The sequence below is a fragment of the Manis javanica genome, chromosome 2, assembly GCF_040802235.1.
Source record: "Manis javanica isolate MJ-LG chromosome 2, MJ_LKY, whole genome shotgun sequence".
NCBI classification, from domain to species: Eukaryota; Metazoa; Chordata; class Mammalia; order Pholidota; family Manidae; genus Manis; species Manis javanica.
The window spans coordinates 93,091,158-93,109,967 of NC_133157.1; the positions used below are offsets into that span (position 1 = coordinate 93,091,158).

The 18,810-nt window shown below is 58.1% G+C and overlaps 1 protein-coding gene across 17 annotated transcripts in view; it reads left to right on the forward strand.

Annotated features, from left to right (window-relative positions):
* WNK2 (WNK lysine deficient protein kinase 2) overlaps positions 1 to 18,810 on the forward strand; it is a 106,646-nt gene that overhangs the window by 30,980 nt on the left and 56,856 nt on the right. For 11 of the 17 annotated variants that reach the window (XM_036991180.2, XM_073228899.1, XM_073228900.1 and 8 more), the window contains exons 5-16: positions 1,198 to 1,355; positions 2,057 to 2,145; positions 3,470 to 3,689; positions 7,468 to 7,747; positions 10,431 to 10,633; positions 12,908 to 13,039; positions 13,342 to 13,533; positions 14,610 to 15,143; positions 17,054 to 17,347; positions 17,826 to 17,875; positions 18,407 to 18,572; positions 18,658 to 18,774. In XM_036991180.2, the coding sequence (XP_036847075.2) occupies positions 1,198 to 1,355; positions 2,057 to 2,145; positions 3,470 to 3,689; positions 7,468 to 7,747; positions 10,431 to 10,633; positions 12,908 to 13,039; positions 13,342 to 13,533; positions 14,610 to 15,143; positions 17,054 to 17,347; positions 17,826 to 17,875; positions 18,407 to 18,572; positions 18,658 to 18,774 (2,435 nt within the window). The remainder of the gene's footprint in view (positions 1 to 1,197; positions 1,356 to 2,056; positions 2,146 to 3,469; positions 3,690 to 7,467; positions 7,748 to 10,430; positions 10,634 to 12,907; positions 13,040 to 13,341; positions 13,534 to 14,609; positions 15,144 to 17,053; positions 17,348 to 17,825; positions 17,876 to 18,406; positions 18,573 to 18,657; positions 18,775 to 18,810) is intronic. The other 6 variants (XM_073228898.1, XM_073228904.1, XM_073228901.1 and 3 more) reach the window with 6 other exon arrangements.

An 18,810-nucleotide genomic window follows, 5' to 3' on the forward strand; every position in this document is an offset into this window, starting at 1 on the left:
TGGCCAACACAAAACACTTTCAGTGCCATCAGTGGTTCAAAAACTCAAAAGAATGAAAAACTCCTGGTGTAAGGTCTCAGACTCCTGTTCTTTCTCTACCCACTTCTTGTTATTTCTGATGGAATCTTCCAGAATTCTTTATGTACATATGAAAATCTAAACACAGATTCTTGTTTTCCCTGTTTCTTATCCAAAATGTTAACTTTTTTGTTGAATGTATGTATGTTAAATTGAAATTATGGGGAAGCAGGAAAAAATTAAAATCACCTGAAATCTACCTGCATCTCAGAGAAGCCAAGCAGATTGTATGACCCCCCATCCCCTGCCTCCTGTGTGTTCTTAACACAATAGTGAGTTTGGGCTGTTTTGCATCTGCTTTTTAAAAAAACATTTTGAAGTCTTTTCTAAAATCAACAATGAGAGAAGTTTATGGTGTCGTTTTTTGCATTCAGCTTGACACATACTCAGTTGAACCTATTGTAATAAAAGCATTTTGTGATTTTTAAACCAGAGGTTTGTTACAGGAAAATTAAAAAGCCTAGATCTGTGTGACTAAGGAAAACCAGTTGTTGCCCCGCTGGGTGGGTCATCCTGGCATGTGCTCAGCCTGTTAGAATGGGGAGAGACCAGGCTGTTTTAGGTCTCCCACATCTGTAAAAATTCAGAGTGAACATCATTTCAAAACCTCTTGTGCTTAGAATGGCCATGCAGCCCCCACCCTGACACCTCTCTGGGACCTGCCTGCAGGCGGCTGTCCTCAGGAAGAAGGTCATGGGGCTGCTGGTGCCCTGTTTGGGGTGCTCCAGTCTGGGGACATTCGGGGCCTTTCTGGGCTTTACAGCCTAAGCGACTCTGGTGACTGCAAATTCTGTCTGCCCCAGTTGTCAGGCCCGTGGCAGGAGGCGTGTGCTCAGTCCTACTCGTGGGTGAGAGGCACCCCAGACTTCAGTCAGACCCGATCCCTGGCAGTAGTGTCCTAGCACTGTGGCAGCTGGGAGTTTGTGGGGTTCCCATCCCTGTGAACCAACCTGCCCTGGAATCAGAAGGGTCTGGGGGAATTTCAAAGTACTCCTGTTTGCATCCCAGGTTCTAGGACTGGTGGGGAGCACAGGGCAGGGCCAGCCCGTGGGTGGTGTGGGGAGGCTTGTGGTGAGGAGAGGGGACCACTGACCCTGTGTCCATTGCTCCTGGGCACAGGGACCCCCGAGTTCATGGCCCCTGAGATGTACGAGGAGCACTATGACGAGTCTGTGGACGTGTACGCCTTTGGGATGTGCATGCTGGAGATGGCCACGTCCGAGTACCCCTACTCGGAGTGCCAGAATGCTGCCCAGATCTACCGCAAGGTCACCTGTGTGAGTGCGCTGTGCTACACACAGCCTGCGAGCGGGGCATGGGCACAAAGGCCAGCGTGGGGATGCAGAAGCCAGAGTCTTGCTGGAGGAGAAATGTGATAGTTGAGCCCTCAACACGTTTAAAATGTTAAAAAATTCATTGCCCATACCCCAAGCCCCTCCCCCAGCAGATTGCAAATAGACTCTGGGTCTGGTCCCTGCTTCTCCTGGAATCCTGTGTACCTGTGGGGTTTGCACTCTGCTCCCTGCCTGCCACCTAGCAGTAGCTGCTCACTGATGCGCTCAACCTGGAAAGTCATCTGGCCTGGCCTCTGGCCATGGAACGCCATGGCACGGATGCTTGCAAAGCGTCGAGCCACCAGGCCTTGGAAGCCAGCCCATGGTGGCCACGATGTGGCGAGTGGCAGTGACCACAAATGCTCACATATCCTCAAGGAGCATGCATGGGAAAGGCCTGCTCTGAGGGCGGGTCCTGGTCCAGGCACTTGCCTGCCCCCCTTCCCTGGGCATGGGCAGCTGTGAGGTGTGTGTGAGAGGCATCCCCCCAGACTTGAGTGCTCCAGACAGCTTCTGGAGGGACTTGGAGTGAAAGTGCCTGTGGGGTGGCAACAGCAGTGCCTTCTCTTCTGCTGGGGTTCAAGTGATGCCCTGGAAGCAGAACCCGGGAGCAGCTGGTGACAGGTGACTCTGCTTGTCTTCAGGGCATCAAGCCAGCCAGCTTTGAGAAAGTGCATGACCCCGAAATCAAGGAGATCATTGGGGAGTGCATCTGCAAAAACAAGGAGGAAAGGTGAGGTTCTGGGCAGGTGGTGCTGGGTCTGGGGCTGCTCCCTCCAGAAGAGTGGCACCCTCGCTGTAGGGCCTCTCTAGACAGGCCTGGGAGTTGGGGGGGCCGGCCACAGCCCTCTGCCACCTGGAGCAGCATCCTGGTTTGGGGACCATCCTGGGCCCCTTGCTGGCTGCTGCCCACCCACACAAACTGGAGTGCGGGGGCCCCTGCTTTTCCCTGTTGTCCCTGTTGGGTCTCTCCATTCTGGCCTGCAGGGCACCCCTATGCCCTGCTCCCTCCCTGCTCAACTTCAGGCCATCCCAGTCTCAGCTAGGCAGCCAGGAAGCTGAGCAAGTGTTTTGAGCCCTATTCCCATCCTCGCCCCTTCTGTGCCCTCCCCGCCCTGCACACCCAGCTCTGGTCACTGACCTTTTCCACTCCTGTCTTATCTCACACAAGCCCTGGCCTGGTCCCGGACCTTCTCTCTTGCCTCCTGCAGGTTATCATGTTTTGTTCTTTAATACAAAATGCTAAAAAGTTGCAAAATGTAACATATCAGAAAAGTTCAGAAATGACCACCCACGCAGTGCCTAGGGAGCACTGGCCCTGCGAAGTCACTCCCAGACCAGGACAGAGCCCCCAGAGGTCCCACTGGCATCTGTTGCTGCTTACTGGCCATCCCCTTTCATGGGTGGTACCTGTGCATGGGCTTTGGAGCCTCAGCAGCAGTCAGGGAGCTGGCAGTCTGTGGTGACCACAGGACCTGGAGAAAGCCAGGACGCGGAGCTCACTGCCTGTTCCTGGTGGAGACCAGACTGAGCTAATGTTTAAGGTGGGGTGGCGAAGTGGTTACCAAGGCCACACTGGCAGCTGCCCCAGCCCCATCCTGAGGAGCCTCTGAACCCCCCTACCCTACCATCCCTGCTTCCAGGAGGCCAGGATCCCTCAGGGCTGTGGGAAGTGGGGGGTCTGTCTCCTCCAGTCCAGCTCAGACTTACCTGCAGGTAGGTATCTTTGTGACACCTGGAAGCTTACCAGCACCTGTGTCTGCAGTGCACAGCCTGGTTTAAAAGTCCTTTTCTGAATCTTACACAATGGGAATATTTACTTGTTATGAGAGAAATAAAGGTCTTAAAAGCTATACAGTGAGATGAATTCACATGTAGTGTTTGTCCCTGGGAGTTAAGAGAATGCAGATGTAAACTGTTGTGTTCTTTTCCTGAAGGCAGCACCTGCCCACTGGGTAGTCTAGCCAGGGAGCTTTCTAGAGGGAGCTGGATGGGGCATGGTCCAACACTCCTGTCCGGGGGTCCCCTGCCTGTCACTTCCTTTCCCCCAACTCCAGGTATGAGATCAAGGACCTGCTCAGCCACGCCTTCTTTGCAGAGGACACTGGCGTGAGGGTGGAGCTGGCGGAGGAGGACCATGGCAGGAAGTCCACCATTGCCCTGCGGCTCTGGGTCGAGGACCCCAAGAAACTGAAGGGCAAGCCCAAGGACAATGGGGCCATCGAGTTCACCTTTGACCTGGAGAGGGAGACACCTGATGATGTGGCCCAGGAGATGGTAACGTGGTGCTGGCGCACTGCAGCAGGCGGTGGGTGGGCCTTGGCAAATCCATGTGAGAACGAAGAAAAGATTAGAATGATCAGGAAAGGAGCATGGTCCCAGGTGAGCTGGTACTTCTGGGAACCAGGGTCCCCGCCAGTGGCTGTGGAGGTCCACATAGATCATGTCCCTGCCATGGACACAGAATGTCAGCCCTGAGGTGGTGTGAAGGGATCCATGGGGGGGTGGACAGGTCAGTGGTGTATGAGGAGAGGCCGCACTTTGACCAGGTTCTTGCTGGCCTTGCATAATCATGGGTCTGTGAGTTTAATCTCCATGTGTTTGAGGGGTGCTGAGGTTGGGCAGCCTGGTCGGAGTGAGGCTGCACAGATGCTCAGCGTCCAGAGGGAAGGAGGTGAATGTGAGAAGCCAGACACTGATTTTACGGGCAAAAGGGAGCGAGAGGGAAAGTGAGCGTGTGTTTCCCAGGACAGTGAGAGTGTGGCCGCCGGCCAGAACCCACAACCCCAGAGGTGCCTTCTCTCCCCATGCTACGTGAGCATAACACTGCTCCTGGCACATGAGTCACCAGGTGTGCCTGAGGGTTCCTCCTGGTTACTCTCCCTGGGCTGAGAAGCAGGTGCAGCCCTGAGGCTGGTGGAGGTGTGGGGCCCTGCTCAGCAGGAAAAATGAGGTGGCTGTGTGAAGTGTTCCCTGTGTTCACTGTGGTCACATTAGGTTGGGGTGCGGGCTGAGTGTTGAGACCATCCTGGAGGGATGGCAGGGACTGGGTGACCCAGTGCAGCCATGCCATCTAGGTGGCAGAGGAGTGGGGGGAATATCTGCCTGCAGACAGGTGGGTTCCCTGGGCTGCCTGAAGGCATGTCCACATGGTGCTGAGGTCTGCAGGCAAGGACACCCAGAGAGCACACGTGGCAAGCTGCAGTCTGTCTCCTTGAGCACGGTGCCTGGTCTGTGCACCAGAGGAAAGCCTCCTGCCCAAGATGGGATTTGGGTGGTGGCCAGCAGTGCAATGAGGATAGCAGACTCCACGAGGCGGCACATCGAGGACATGATTCATGGGGCCACCCCTGTGGGCTCCCTATCTGTCCCGTGTGCTCCTTGTCTGTGAGACTGCAGTGGTTCCTGGAGCTGCCTGCCCACAGTAGCAGCAGGACTCCTCCTTCCTTTTCTGCCTGGACACAGCACAGCCTCCTGCCCAGGCCCTTGTGTGCAACACCTGCAGGCCTGGCCATCCTCTCCAAGTCCCCGGCATGGACTGGGTTCTCAGTGCAGCATCTCAACAAGCTCACAGCGGAGCCCCTGGGCCAAGCGCCACCCCCTTTAAAAGCTGTTCATGGGAAATGTCCTCTGAGCAGAAGGCGCATTGCTGTCCAGTTAGAAAACATGCGCTGTGTGGGAGCAGAACACCCAGGCCTGTGGTGAGCCCGCTGCAGGCCTGTGCCCTTGTGGGAACCCAGTGCCTTGGTCCCACCTGGCTGCTGCTCCTAGCTCCAGGGAGGGCCACTGGGTCGCTGCTGGGCCCTGGACCAGGCAGTAGCCTCTGCTCCTCCCCCAAGCTGTGCAAGAGTCCCCAGGCGGAGGCTGCCTCCTGTCCTGGGCCAGGCCGACCGGGGGGCCCTGTGAGGCAGCGTTTCAGGCTTCTGTCCCCCTACTGATAACTGTACCAACACACCTACTTCTTCAAAACATAGAACACTCAGAGACGAGGCCCACAAGGAAATGCTGGGGTCACCCTCAAAGGATGTTATTTTACAAAGTGAAGAGGCAGAAGCATGGATGCCCCACCTCTCCTGGGCCCCTGTCCCTTTGGGGCTGGGCTGCCTTCCTGTCAACTCCAGAGATTAGCGAGTGATGGATGTTGAAGATGTTCTAGAACCAGAGGAGGCTGCCTGAGGGTGGGAGGGAGGCCACGGACAGCTTTCTCTTCAGCCCCTGAAATCACCGCCTGCCCGGTTCTGGGGGTGGGGGGGCTCCAGGGATCACGTGTGGATCTGAATCGATGCAGGACCCTGGGGGCTGATAAAGAGCCAGTTCTCTGGGCACCTGGCTGGCTTTGATCTGGCAGTGAGCCTTGGTGGGGAGCCCCAGGGAGGGAGGGTCGGGGGCTGGTTGCTGGGGGATCTCGGGTCCGCAGTGCCAGCCCTCCCTCTGGCCTTCACATGGGGCCATCTGGGGTGGCACAGAATGTGGATTAATCCTCTTGTTTGGGAAAAGATAGAAGAAGCCCTTGGAGAGGAGGGTGGGGGTGACCGCGGAGAGATGAGAGGAGAAGTGGGTCATGGGCAGAAAATAGAAGTGGCAGCGGTGCATCTGCTGGACGACTGGTCAGGTGGGCCTCAGGGCCCCACCGCCTCCACGGATCTGCTCAGTCCTGGCCGCTTGCAGACCTCCTCACGTCCCTGCCTCCAGCTGGGCCCGGAGGGGGTGGGGAACAGGCCTTGTGCAGGCCCTGCGGCAGACCCATCTCGGCTCATTTTGCCAAGAGGAGCTGTCCTCTGAAGTGAGCTTTGGACAGTCACCAACTCATACATAGGCTGTTGAGATGAGGCCCTGGCCTATCACCCAAATGCACCAATAGGGCCTGTCCCCACGTCTGCCCGGCCATCAGCTGAACAAGCTCAGCCCTGCCCACAGCCCCACTGCTCCACGATGCCTGCAGGGTAAGAGCTCAGGCAGGCCCTGCCTGCTGCTGCGCCACCACCCTGCTGCCTTCCCGCCTCTCTTTTCCTCACGCCAGCGTGTCTGTAGGGGTGGTTGGTTGGACTGTGCCCTCTCCCAGGCAGGCCCTTCCTGAGGGCACAGTGATGATGGTCGAGGGCATCTGTCTGCCTGGGGCTCTGCGTGCTACGATCAGTGTCTGGTTGGTGGGACCTGCCTGAGGCTGTGTAAATACCCGGCTCTCCACTGTTTGCCTGCAGACTGAGCGGGCCCTGTGCTGCAGTGCTGTCACCTGCTGTCACAGAGCAGGTCACTCTGAATGCCACGCCAGGCACTTGTGGCCTGTTAGTCTCTGAGGTCGGACCTGGGAGCATCTCGGGGTGCTGCCACTTGGGGCCCCTCATGAGGTGTGGCTGGGGGTGTCAGCTGGGGCTGCCAGGGCCAGGTTGGGGTCCACATGTGCTCACCTGGCAGTTGGCCACAGTTTCCAGCCTGGAGAGTTGTTTCATAGGGTCACTCATGACAACTTGGTGGGAAAAAGTGATCCTTGGGAGGGAGGGTTGGACAGAGACAGAGACAGAGACAGAAAGGGAGAGACAGAAGAGATAGAAAGAGAGAGGGGGGAGACAGAGACCGCAGAGAGCTGGAAAGGGGGGAAGAGAGGCAGAGACAGACAGACAGAAAGGGAGAGACAGAGACAGGAGGAGACAGAAACATACAGAGAAGAGGGAGAGAGAGACAGGCAGAGAGGAAAGGGGAGGTAGAAAGGAAAAGAGAGGGAGAGACAGACGGCCAGTCGCCAGGAGAGGTGGGGGCCGCGCGGGTGGCCCTCTCGTGTGTCCCTTGTGGGCGCCCCCCTCCAGCAGCCGGGGGGTCACTGTGCGTGTGTGGATGCTCAGAATGTCCCATGTCTGCCGTGGGAAGCCTGGCGCCCATGCTGGCCTGCACACCCCCTTTACTTCCCAAGGATGTCCTTGCTCTGATGCAGCGTGCCATCCAGTGAGATGGAGGGGCAGAGGAGGGGACCTGGGGTGCAGACCCCACAGACAGGAGGCAGTGGTGCAGATGGCGGGGGGCCCTGGCCCCAGTAACCAGGAGGCGGCTCCCTTTGCAGATTGAGTCGGGATTCTTCCACGAGAGTGACATGAAAATTGTAGCCAAGTCCATCCGTGACCGTGTGGCCTTGATCCAGTGGCGGCGGGAGAGGATCTGGCCGGCGCTGCAACCCCAGGAACAGCAGGACCCCAGCAGCCCTGACAAGGCCAGGGGCCCAGCCATGCCCCTGCAGGCGCAGGTGACCTACCACCCCCAGGCCGGGCCGCCGGAGCCTGAGGAGCCTGAGGCTGACCAGCACCTGACCCCCGCGCTGCCAGTCAGTGCCACCTCCCTGGCCTGTGAGTGCCCCCCTCCACGCCCCCTCCTCTGCCCTCATCGTGTGGGCCTTAGGCAGGCATGGCCTTCCAGGGAGGGGACTCGGTGCTATGACCTCAACTACCAGGATCATCCGTCCCCAGATTACCTCCCTCTAGTGCCAGCCCTCTGAGGCCCTCAGTGTGCTTCCCGGGGGTGCCACCCAGGACTCGCTGGGAATCACTTTGCACCTGGATGAGAGCCTGGTATTTCTGCACGTCTGTCCTCTGCATCCAGAAAATGCAGCTCTCTGTCCTGTGGGTAAAGGCAGAGTAGAATTGCAGAGCCTGCTCACCTGCTGAGCCTGCTATTTTGGGTGTTGGTGTGGAAAGACTGAAATAGCCTGTGTAGTTTATTTAATAGGCACATCCTCCGTTTATCATGAAAAATCAAGCTAAGCATTCTTCCGGGGAGGCTGTTTGAATTCAAACCATTGGCTGGCTGTTAGCATTTACTTCCCCCTGGCCCACTCAGGTTTGCTTTGGAGAATGAAATCACTCCATCACAGCTCCCTTTTACGATGAACCAAAAAATTTCTTAAGGAGTGCACACTTTCTGCAGGAGAAAGCTCTCCACATCAGACATTCCTACAGTTAAAGATCTTGGTTGTTGGTTGAACAGTTTCTGGGAAGGAATTAAGAAACCTCTTTTTGTTGCACTTTGAAGAGAAACAACCTCAGATTTAGAACATGCTCGCTGTGGTTGGAGTTGTCATGAGGACTGACTCCTGAGGCTCAGACATGCCCTCTCTGCACACAGTTCCATCCTGTCCAACTAGAACAAATCTGTGTGCTTCACACTGTGGCCACACTTCTCAAACACATTTTTACCTGTTTGTTAATTTCTTAAGTTGATAACGTAGTTATATCATATATAATTCAAAAAGCCCAGAGGGTGTACAGCAAAATCAGTAATTTTCCTCCTCAGAGGTTACTGATGTTACGTCTTTAAATGTGACTTTGAGAGTCAACACATGTGATCATGCACATGTGCAAGGGCACCAGGCATATAGATATGCACATGTGTGTGGCACACGTGTGTGCACACACATGCAAACATCCATGTCTCCCTCTGTTCCACAATCCAACAGCTGGCACGCATGCTTCTGTGCCTGGCTGTGGTCAGAGCCCGTGGCTGGTGGTCTCAGGCCATGGTGTTCAAGGGTGCCTGGACCGTGCTGGGCTTCATAAAGGTAGATCGATGGGGATGCCAGGTGGCACATGTGTCACTAGAGAAGGGGCCCTTGTCTCAGGCACCAAGATGGGCAAACATACTCTGTGTGTAGGCAGGTGCAGCCTGCGACCACTTTATGACCCTCCATCCAGTACATTTTCTGAAGCTCCAGCTGTAGTCGGATCAAGCTCAGCAGAGGGCTTGGGCCAGTGCCCAGCCCTTCCAGAGTATAATCTGTTAGTAACCTTAAACATAATTTTTAATTATATAAATAGTGAGCACATTCACTTTAAAGACTCAAAATGTCACATACATGGTTAGAGGTGCTTCGTGTGAAATTTGTCAGGTTTGTACACATTCCCAGTCTCTCTCCTGCCTATCTGTCTCTGTTTCTCCCTCTCCATCTCTGTCTCTGTCTTTTTTTCTCCATCTCTGTCTTTTTCTCTTTATAAGTGGAAATGACTACATGCCACCTCATTACAAATCAGACCCATTTGTCTAGCTGGCTTTGTACAATGAGACCCCAGCATCCTTAACAGTCTTCTGAGGTTAAAAAAAGTTCTGATCAGCCTCAGGACAAATTATTTTGATGCAAAGCTAGCAGCCCTCCCCCTTTACCATATTTGTTTAAATTACAACAGACAGGCACTATGAAAAGTGGCACCCACAGAGATAGCTAGGTGGTTGTAGGTGGGAAATTGTATGTGTAGCTTTCAGACTCTGGAAGCAGTAAATGGAAAATGCCATTTCAAACAGGGTTTTGCTTTTTGCTTTTCTCTGGCATGGCCACACAGTGATGCACCTTCCAGGTGCGCCTTGGTGCCCTGCGCCTGCGAGTGGGGTCCTGTCTGTGCCCCATGTACGGGCAGCTCCTTCCAGGTTGGCTGAGCTATCCTGGGCTGCAGAGCCTCTGGGGCCCCCACTCACGGTCAGCTTAGGGCCAGGCCCACGATGCGAGGGATCATATTTGCATCGTGTCTTCCCCTTGCGCTCTTGGTCATGGTGAGTGAAGGTGGTCAGAGTCCTGAGGATCCTCCCATGAAATGCCTGCCCAAAAGGCGACATCACTTCTCCTGATTTGGATGTTCTGCCAGCCTCCCAAGGCCCCTTGTGCTCTGAAGAGCCAAGTGAATGCCTACCTCCCAGGCCAGCTCTGAGGCCGGCTGAGTGGATACGGCTGTGCTGCCCAAAGAGGGCTGTGCATGGGGCCCAACTGGGACGCATGGCAGCCTGGGGTGAGCACTCTCAGACTGCAGGCAATATGGGGGAGGCTGCTGGGCAGTGCTCCACATGTCCTGTAGTTGCCTGTCTGACACAACATGCATGTGTCACTTCACATGATCTGGAAGCGTGACCAGGTCTCTGTTTTGTGGAAGAAAACATGGGCTACCTTAGCACTTCAATCTGAGCCCACGCTTGCTTCCCTGAGATGTGAGTGGTCTGCCATTGGGGTGGCCCCTGGGCTACTCTGAGCCATGCCTTTGTCCTCCACAGCGGACAGCACATTCGACAGCGGCCAGGGCTCCACCGTGTACTCGGACTCACAGAGCAGCCAGCAGAGCGTGGTGCTGGGCTCCCTGGCAGACGCCACACCATCTGCGGCCCAGTGCGTATGCAGCCCCCCTGTGAGCCTGGGGGATGGGCCCGTCTTGCCGTGCAGCCTGCCCTCGGTGGGGTCCTACCAGCAGCCCGCCAAGGTGAGTCAGCCCATCCCCTTGGGCCAGAGCCCGTGTCTCCACTGCCTGGAGTCTGTGACTGGCCTGTGGTCAGTTCCTGGCTGTGCAGACGCCGCTCATGGGGCTCTGTCCTCGCAGGTCACTGTGGGGCTGCAGGCTGGAGTAGCTTGGGTCAGACCCTGGAAGGCCCACCAGATGGGAAAACAGAAGACAGCCCTGTGCTTGCACAGCTGCAGTAATGCTGGCAGGGTCCCACTCGGTGGCCCGGCTGGGCTTGCAGTTATCCCGGACTGTTGCAAAGGTCACAGAAGGGCCTCATCTGTAGAAATTAGACCTTGGCTTCTGGCTCAGTGTGCAGCTTCACTGAGGGATGGTGGGGTGTCTCCTGGCATTTCCCCACTGGGTTTTATGCAGCTGTTAGTTAGAGGCAAGAGTGATGGCTGAGAAGCAGGGTTGAAGGGACCTGGTGCTTATGCCAGTGGGAAAATTTGTGAGAGGGAAAGAGGTAGGTGGGGTGGAAATTGCTGGGTGAGGAGTTGCATTTGATCTTTGTTTTTTGGTTTGAATTATGATTTAATGCCAAAGAAAGCAAAACAGTCCCTTGCTTCAAAGTCACGAGTGGCTGGCCGCAGAGCAGCTGGCCTTGATCCAGGCAATGAAGGGGGTCCCAGGGAGATAGGCCTCAGGCCTGGATGTGGGTCAGTCAAGGCACCCCCACCCCAGGGAGCCACCCGCCTGCTGTTCCTCAAACTCCCAGTGCCCTGGGCGCCTCCTGGGCGCATAGCCTTGGGCAGCCTTCTCTCATCCCACCCCTTCTGCCACTTGGGGGACTCAACGCCCTTCAGGAAAGCAGGTCAAGCCTGTGGCTCTGCCGACCGGAGCCCAGGACTCATGCAGTCTGCATTTGCAGTTTTGCTTATTTCTCGGGATGAAGGGAAATGTGGGTTAAAGGCTGAAGAGCTCATTTAGGAAAAGGAGGTGCAGCTTCAGAGCTCTCGGCTCTGGGGCTCCAAGCAGTGACAGCTGGAACATTCCGCTGGCTCCCTTTCTTCCTAGGCAGGGCCAGGGTTGCCCTCGCCATGCCATGCATTGTTGCCCGGGCCCTGCAGTGCTGTCTGAGATGCTCGAGCACAGGGTGGGAAGTGGGGGAGGCAAAGGCTCAGCCTGGACACACCCCGGACAGAGCCGGCTAGAGCTGTTGCCCATGTTACACATAACTTGGAGGGAAGGGTAGGCCCTCGGGGCCCCGGGTGTGCCATGGACTGCTGGGGAGGTGTGCTGCCCTCCTGCCTCCCTGTGACCCATGAAGGGGAAGGGACAGCACAGGAGGGTGGTGGCCTCCAGGCTGATGGAGCCCCTCCCACTGGGCCAGGGGCTGGGGCTCCGGGAACAGGTGCCCAGTAGCTCATTCTGCTCCATGGTTCCAGGTAGAGAAGAGCAGTTCTGTGCCAGCCAAGCAGCTCTGCATAAAGCATTTACTGTGAAAGACAAGACCAGTGACAGTGTTGGAAATCACCGTCACCCATTTCATCCAGAAATCCAGAGAATTTCCTCTGTTGATGTGCAGAACAGGGCCTCAGCTCAGAGGCCCACTCTGGTGAAACCTGTCCCCCTGTAGCACATCTTCTCACATCCCCAGTATTTTAAAGTAAATCCCAGAAAGATGATTGGCCATAAACATCATAGTCTGTATCTGTAGGATCAGGGCTCTTGAAAACAAAACCCAACACTGTTATTACACCTAAAAGCTGAATCAGCTGCTGTTCCTTAATAGCATTCAACAGCCAGTGCTCAGATTTCTGACTCCCCAACCGGGTCCGTTCAGCAGTGTATGTCAGGGCGCATGCATGTGGCCGCTTCTCTCCTGGGGGCCAAGTCACTGGAGTCCTCACCACTCCAGCTCTGTCCTGCTGTTTGTCCCCATGTTTCTGTCTTCCACCTGTGAACGAATCTGCACATATGCATTTTATATAGTCCAGTAGATAAGAAGCACATGTCCCCTCACTGAATGTTGTGACAAGTGTTTCTCCACGGTTCTCCAACAACCTCATGCTGATCTCGTCTCACAGCTGTGTAATAGTCACAGAGCTGATGTCCAAATACTCCCTGCTTGGGAGTTGGGGCTCTTCTGGGTTTAGGAGCCAGCATATCCTTCTTGTGCCGAATCCTTTGCAGGAAAGTGCTCTAGCAGGACGGCAGGCGCTGGGAGTGAAGGAGGGTCCCTGTGCCTGCCAAGTGGCAGCCTGGGTGGGGTCCTTAGGGCAGTGGCTGAGCATGGCCTTCTGTCCTCTGCAGCCTGTCCTGTCCATGGGCTCCGGCCCCATCCCCTCTCACCCTCCGCACCCCCAGCAGCATTTCCCTGAGCTGGCCTTGAGCTTCGCCCCTGTATTGCCACCGCCCAGTGCCCCTGCACCCCCTTGCCACCAGGTGAGTGCAGGTTGGCCCTCTGGCCACCATCAGCCTTGGTCTCCGTGGCAAGCTGCCTGGCCCTGTCTGCAGGCTTCAGCTCAGCTGGCCTCAGGCCGGGGCCTGAGTCTGTGAGCCCCCTGGCAGGCTTGGGCCCCTGCATTTTTCCTTGGGCTGGTTCCCTGGGTCTTCGTGGGTCTTGTAGCTGTGGAGTTCATTCATCTGTGAGTTCCGGCTCAAGGCAGTGTGTGAGTTGGCTTCTGTCCTGTCAGAGTGTGGGGGCATCTCTGCAGGCGCTGGTCTAAGTGCATCCCTCCCTGTAGCCTTCTCTTCTGACCCAGCCGGGACCCCTGCCTCCGGTCCTGGCCCCGCTGCCCATGGGCCCGCTCCAGCCGGTGCCCCCCCACCTGCCTCCGTACCTGGCTCCAACTACCCAGGTGGTGGCCTCTGCCCAGCTGAAGCCCCTCCAGAAGCCACCAGCACCCCTGCAGCCACTTGCCCAAGTCTCTGCTCAGGTACCTCTCCTCCGCCGCCCTCTGCCCAGCCTGGCTGCCAGTCTTGGGTGTGGGGTGGGAATACTCCTACTGATGGGGTGGCTGGGTGGCCTGTGCCCACCTCCCTCAGTGCCTGTCCCTGGTACATCCACGTGCTGGTGTTCCTTGGGGTCTGAGGAGCACTGCATGACCAGTGACTCTGGGCAGCACGTGGCTGGCGACCATCAGTTGACCAACTCCATCGGTGGTCATGCGGGACAGCTTTCAGCTCCTGGGTCCATCAGTGTCCTCAGGGCTGGCTGGGAAGTGCTATCTCATACTGCAGGCCGGGTGTCCCTGCACATTAGGGGTACCCGCGGCAGATTCTGGCAGCTACCACCTGTCAGCCAGCCTTGTCCTTGTCATGCCCATTGGGTCCCTTTCACCATCTGGTTAAATTGCCGTCCTGCTCATCGGTGCTCATGGCATTCAGTGTCTTTCCGACGCACAGGAGGTTGGCTCACATGTCTTTGCTGCCCTTGCATCACTTGCAGATGTGCTGTGGGCTGCTCATGTGCCCTCACCAGAAAAGCTTTGTATTAAAGAAAGGCCTCTTTTGAAGTTTGTGAATGTTTGAGGTGCTAAATCTACAAGGTCAGGTCCTGGTGTGCTGAGTGTGGAAGACCAGACATGGGAGGTTCTGGGGCTCTGCCGGGGGAGACACTGCGCTCCCCCAGCCCAGCAGCGGTGCCACCCTGCTGAAGGGTCTGGTCTCAGTGAATTTGCACAGACTGGGGGAACCGGGCAAAGTGATTTCCAGTGGTTGGGCCAGTGGTGGCTCTGACAGACTGGCCTTCAGTGGGAGCATGCCGAGCCTGCCAAGCTCGTGTCAGTGGCGCTGCGTGGTGGTCATGCAAGGGCCCTCCTGCCATGGTGCCCTGGGGGTGCTCCCAGGGCTGCGCAGTCTGCGCCCCACCAGGCGTCCTGCCTGCCTTCTGTGTGAGTTGTATGCCTGGTTCTGCCCAGTGGCTCTTGCGCAGCTGTGTGCTGGGACAGAACCTGGGGTTAGCTCTCGGGCAGCCACACCCTGGGGGGCTGAAGCACTCTGTTTCTTCCAGGTGCCTCCACTCCCTGGCGTCCCCCCCATCGCACCAGTGGCCACCGTCAACAGTATCCCGGCAGCGCCCCCCGACCAGCCAGCCGTCAGCGGGCCCACCATGCCTGCCCCGCCTCAGTACTTCCCCCCCACTGTCCTCCTGCCCAGCCTCCCACTCAATGCCGCCTCCTTGCCAACGTCGCCAGCCATGTCACTGCAGGCGGTCAAGCTGCCCCATCCTGCTGGGGCACCTCTGGCCATGCCATGCCGGACCATTGTGCCAAATGTGGCAGCCACTGCCATCCCTCTGTTGGCTGTGGCCCCACAGGGTGTGGCTGCCCTGTCCGTTCACCCTGCTGTGGCCCAGCTCCCAGCCCAGCCTGTGTACCCAGTGACCTTCCCACAGGTGGTGCCCGGCGATGTGCCACCTTCTCCCCTCCATGTGGTGCAGAGCGTGCGGGCCACCCCTCCACAGCCGGTGCCCCCCACGCTGCCGCAGCTGCACCAGCCAAGTGTCACCTGCCTCTCGGCGCAGGCTGCTGCGGCAGGGAGCCAGGTAATCCAGCCTACTGGTTGGCACCCATCCTCCAGCCACTGGGAACCCCTTGAGCACCAAGGGTGAGGGCTCCCAGGCCTCTGCTCCTGCTCAGCTCCTTGGCCTGGGGTCACATTGGGACAGGTGCACAGTAGTGCTGTCCCTCATGGTGGATCCTCAACCTGGGGGCATACGCTGTGTCCTGCTGCCCAGCGCAGGTCAGGAGGCACAGGAGTGGGTGGCTGAAGGTCCCGCTAGTGGCCCTTTCCAAGGGCCAGCAGCTCCTGGGATGTGAGTGTCGGACCAAGCAGGTGTTGAGGCGCCTGCCTTACTGGGCAGGGTCTGGCAGCCTCCTTGAAGGATTGCCTACATCAGCCCCTCTCTGGGCACCTGGGAAGCTCACACTGCCCGTCTTGTCACCTGTCAGAGCAAGGCTGTGGTAACTCCACTCTTGGCAGCCAGGAAATGAGTCACACAGGGTCCTTAGGGGAAGTGGACTGGGCTGTGTCAGGCACAGGGGCTGTGGGTTCCGAGGTGGTCATGGTGGGCAAGGACGGTGTCCCAGAGTCAGGTGGGGTGCTGAGGCAGCCTTCCACACTGACGGTGATATGGGACACAGGCCGTGTCACTGGGTGGGTGGGCCTCGTGGCTTCACACACCTGTGCAGCCCACGTGTGTTTCAGAACTGCAGGGCTGCCATATTATCCTGAGTGAGGAAAGGAGCCGGCACAGGGGCTGCCCTCCTGGCCCTGCCCTGCCAGCCTTGGCGGCTGCGCTCCTTGGGTGTGCCCCTTGCCCTGGGAGCTTGGACTGCCCCCCTGTAAGGCAGGCTGGCGGCCCCCATTTGATCTGCTGTGAAGCCCCATCCCGAGCCTCTAGCAGTGCCTGGCCCCCTGGCTCGTGCACCCACTCCAGTCTGCAGTAAGGAGCGTGTTAGTTCTTCTGGACCTTGTTTCCAGAAGGGTTTGTACATGGAGAAGGGAGGGGAGGTTTTTGTCGCCCGGCAGGATGCTGTTGGTGTGCGAGGAGGTCAGCAGCCCAGTGTGCTGTGTGAGCGGGCGCCTGCTTGCGTATCACCCCGTAGCACGACTCATGGGGCAGGGCTGCTTGGGGAAACCCAAGGGGGCCTGTCTGTGGTTAGGGCTGGCCCAGCACCTTGCGGCCAGTGCTGGCCTGCACACCGTGGGCCCTGGGAGGTGCTGCGCTCTCAGAGGTCTCCGGTCAGGCCTGGCGGCCGCCCCACTACCTAGCTGAAGAAGGCCTGGGCTTTGTTGGTGGGCTGGGCTGGCTGCCCCACAGGCCTTCTTGTGCTGAGGGCAGAGACCCCGCTGAATGCAGCAGCAGGCTTCCTTCCGGGAGAGAAAGGCTCACAGCTGTGGCCTCAGTGTCTGACCCCACGCAGGCACTGACAGGCTTCACGCCAGCAGGCCGGCCTCAGGTCCTTGCCATTCTGGGCCTCAACCCCGAGCAGGGGCAGCTGGGGGCTCCTGGCCCTTCAGGCCAGGCCCTCCCTCCACCCCTAGAGCTGTTAGAAGGGATGGTAGGCCCAGAGCCACCCAAGGAAGGCCTGGGTCAGGGCCGTCCATGTGTGGCAGGGACGGGTGCAGGCTCAGGCCTGAAGGGGCTGGGAAGGGGGCAGTGTGGCGGTCAGGGTCTCCGCATGGGAGGGCCCACATGGTGTAAGTGTTTGCCACCCCCACAGCTTCTCACGTGCTTGGCTAAAGGTTCATAAATGGTTTTAGATTTGAGTGCCTATTCTTGTTGTTTCTGTTAAATCTGAATGTTGATGAGCCCAAGGCCAGGACCTGCCAGTGGGCCATGGACAGGGACGTCGGCATCACCTACATCTTGTGTGCCCCCATGCCTGAACCCCAGGTACCCTTAGCGAAGGCCTCCCCCCCGATTGGCGTTCCTGTCCCTTGTGCCCCCAGATCCTGCTTGGCCACCCGCCTCCGTTTGTCATGGATGTCACCACCCAGATACCTGCAGTGCCCGCGCCCGCTGCCGTCCTCTCCCCACCCCTGCCAGAAGTGCTGCCTCCCGCCGCCCCTGATGTGCCGCCTCGGCTGCCTGGCTCCCTGGCCCCCGTGGTGCTGGCGGCCACTCAGAGCCTGCCTGTCCCGACTGCTGCTCTCCCGCCTCCCGCTGCCCTGCCACTGCCCCGGGGACCTGGAATCACAGGCCCCCGCTCTCCCATCCAGCTGGCGGCGGGGCCCATTCTGGAGGTGTGTGCCCACCCCACAGACCAGGGCCCAGCATGCCGTCCCAGCCCGACCCCGCATCGTGGCAGTGCCCCGCCTTACAGGACAGCCCGGGCACTGTTCTTACCTGCTCCGCTGTCCTGGGATTGGGGGCCACACCTCCCTTTAGCTCCTTGGGGGAGAGTGTCATTGTCCCTTGGATTTAGACGTGTTACCTCGGAGGTGATGGAAGGCCTCCAACAAGCCTTCCTGGACTGTGTGCTCACTCACAGGGATGGCTAGAAGAGGTCAGCGTGATTGGGGAGGGGGTGGCCCAGCTTTTAGGAATTGCTTGGCTCTAAGCGTTTGACAGGATAAAATCCCCAGGCACTGCCCTGTGTGGTGGGCTTGCTGCTGGAGGGGAGTGGGCAGAGGCTGGGCCAGAGGTAGGGGGTCAGCAGGTGGGGTGGCCAGCCAGGGACAGTGGATGTAAGCTGTCCTCCTTTTTGTGGTTTCATTCCAGGAGCAGGCCTTGCAGGACAAGCAGCCTGGCCTCCCGCAGAGCTGTGAGAGGTAACAGCCCAGCCTCCTGGTTGGGTGGGTGGTGCGGGCTGGCCCTCATGCCCCATTCCTGCAAGGCCACTGTCTCCGGCTTCACCTGGAAGAGCACCAGGGCTCCTCGCAGGGCTGTTGGCACTGTTGAAATTTGGTCTTGCGGTGCTCTTGGCTGTGTTCTGGGTCCTGGGCCCTGGCACCAGGCTCTGGTGCTGAGGATGTTCCAGGAGGGAGAGGCTGTGGGCAGAGGGTTGGCTGGCTCGGGAGGCTGCGGGAGGCTGCAGGGAAGGCAGAGTCCAGCCCACACCTAGTCTCTGGGTGCTTCGAGTGGGTCAGTGCCACCTAGGACAGCAGCAGGAAGGGCTGCAGCCCTGCTGGTGGGCGCGGGGTCTCTGCCTGTCATGGCTGGTTTCAGAACCCCCAGTTCTCTGGCTGAGCACACGCAGATGCTGGCGCATCTGGCTGTCTACTGAAAAACCAAGCTCCCTGCATGAGGTTGGCTCGCAAGTTGCTCTCGTGGGCACTGGGACATTCTTGGTTCTTCTGCAGTTACGGAGGTGCTGACATTGCCTCTGGAAGGGAGATGAGCGACTGTGATGGCGTGTTTGGTGGGGGAAGGCTGGAAGGCAAGGCCGCCCGGAAGCACCACCGTAGGTCCACGCGTGCGCGCTCTCGCCAGGAGAGGACCAGCCGGCCCCGGCTCACCATCCTGAACGTGAGTAGCTGGGCAGGCAGGCCTGCGGGCACAGGGCTCACTGGGCGCAGTCTCTGGCCTGGTCTCACCCTTGAGGGTCCCGCAGGTGTGCAACACGGGTGACAAGATGGTGGAGTGCCAGCTGGAAACCCACAACCACAAGATGGTCACCTTCAAGTTCGACCTGGATGGGGATGCACCCGACGAGATCGCCACCTACATGGTGAGGCTGGGCATCCTGTCTGGTCTGTGCAGTCAG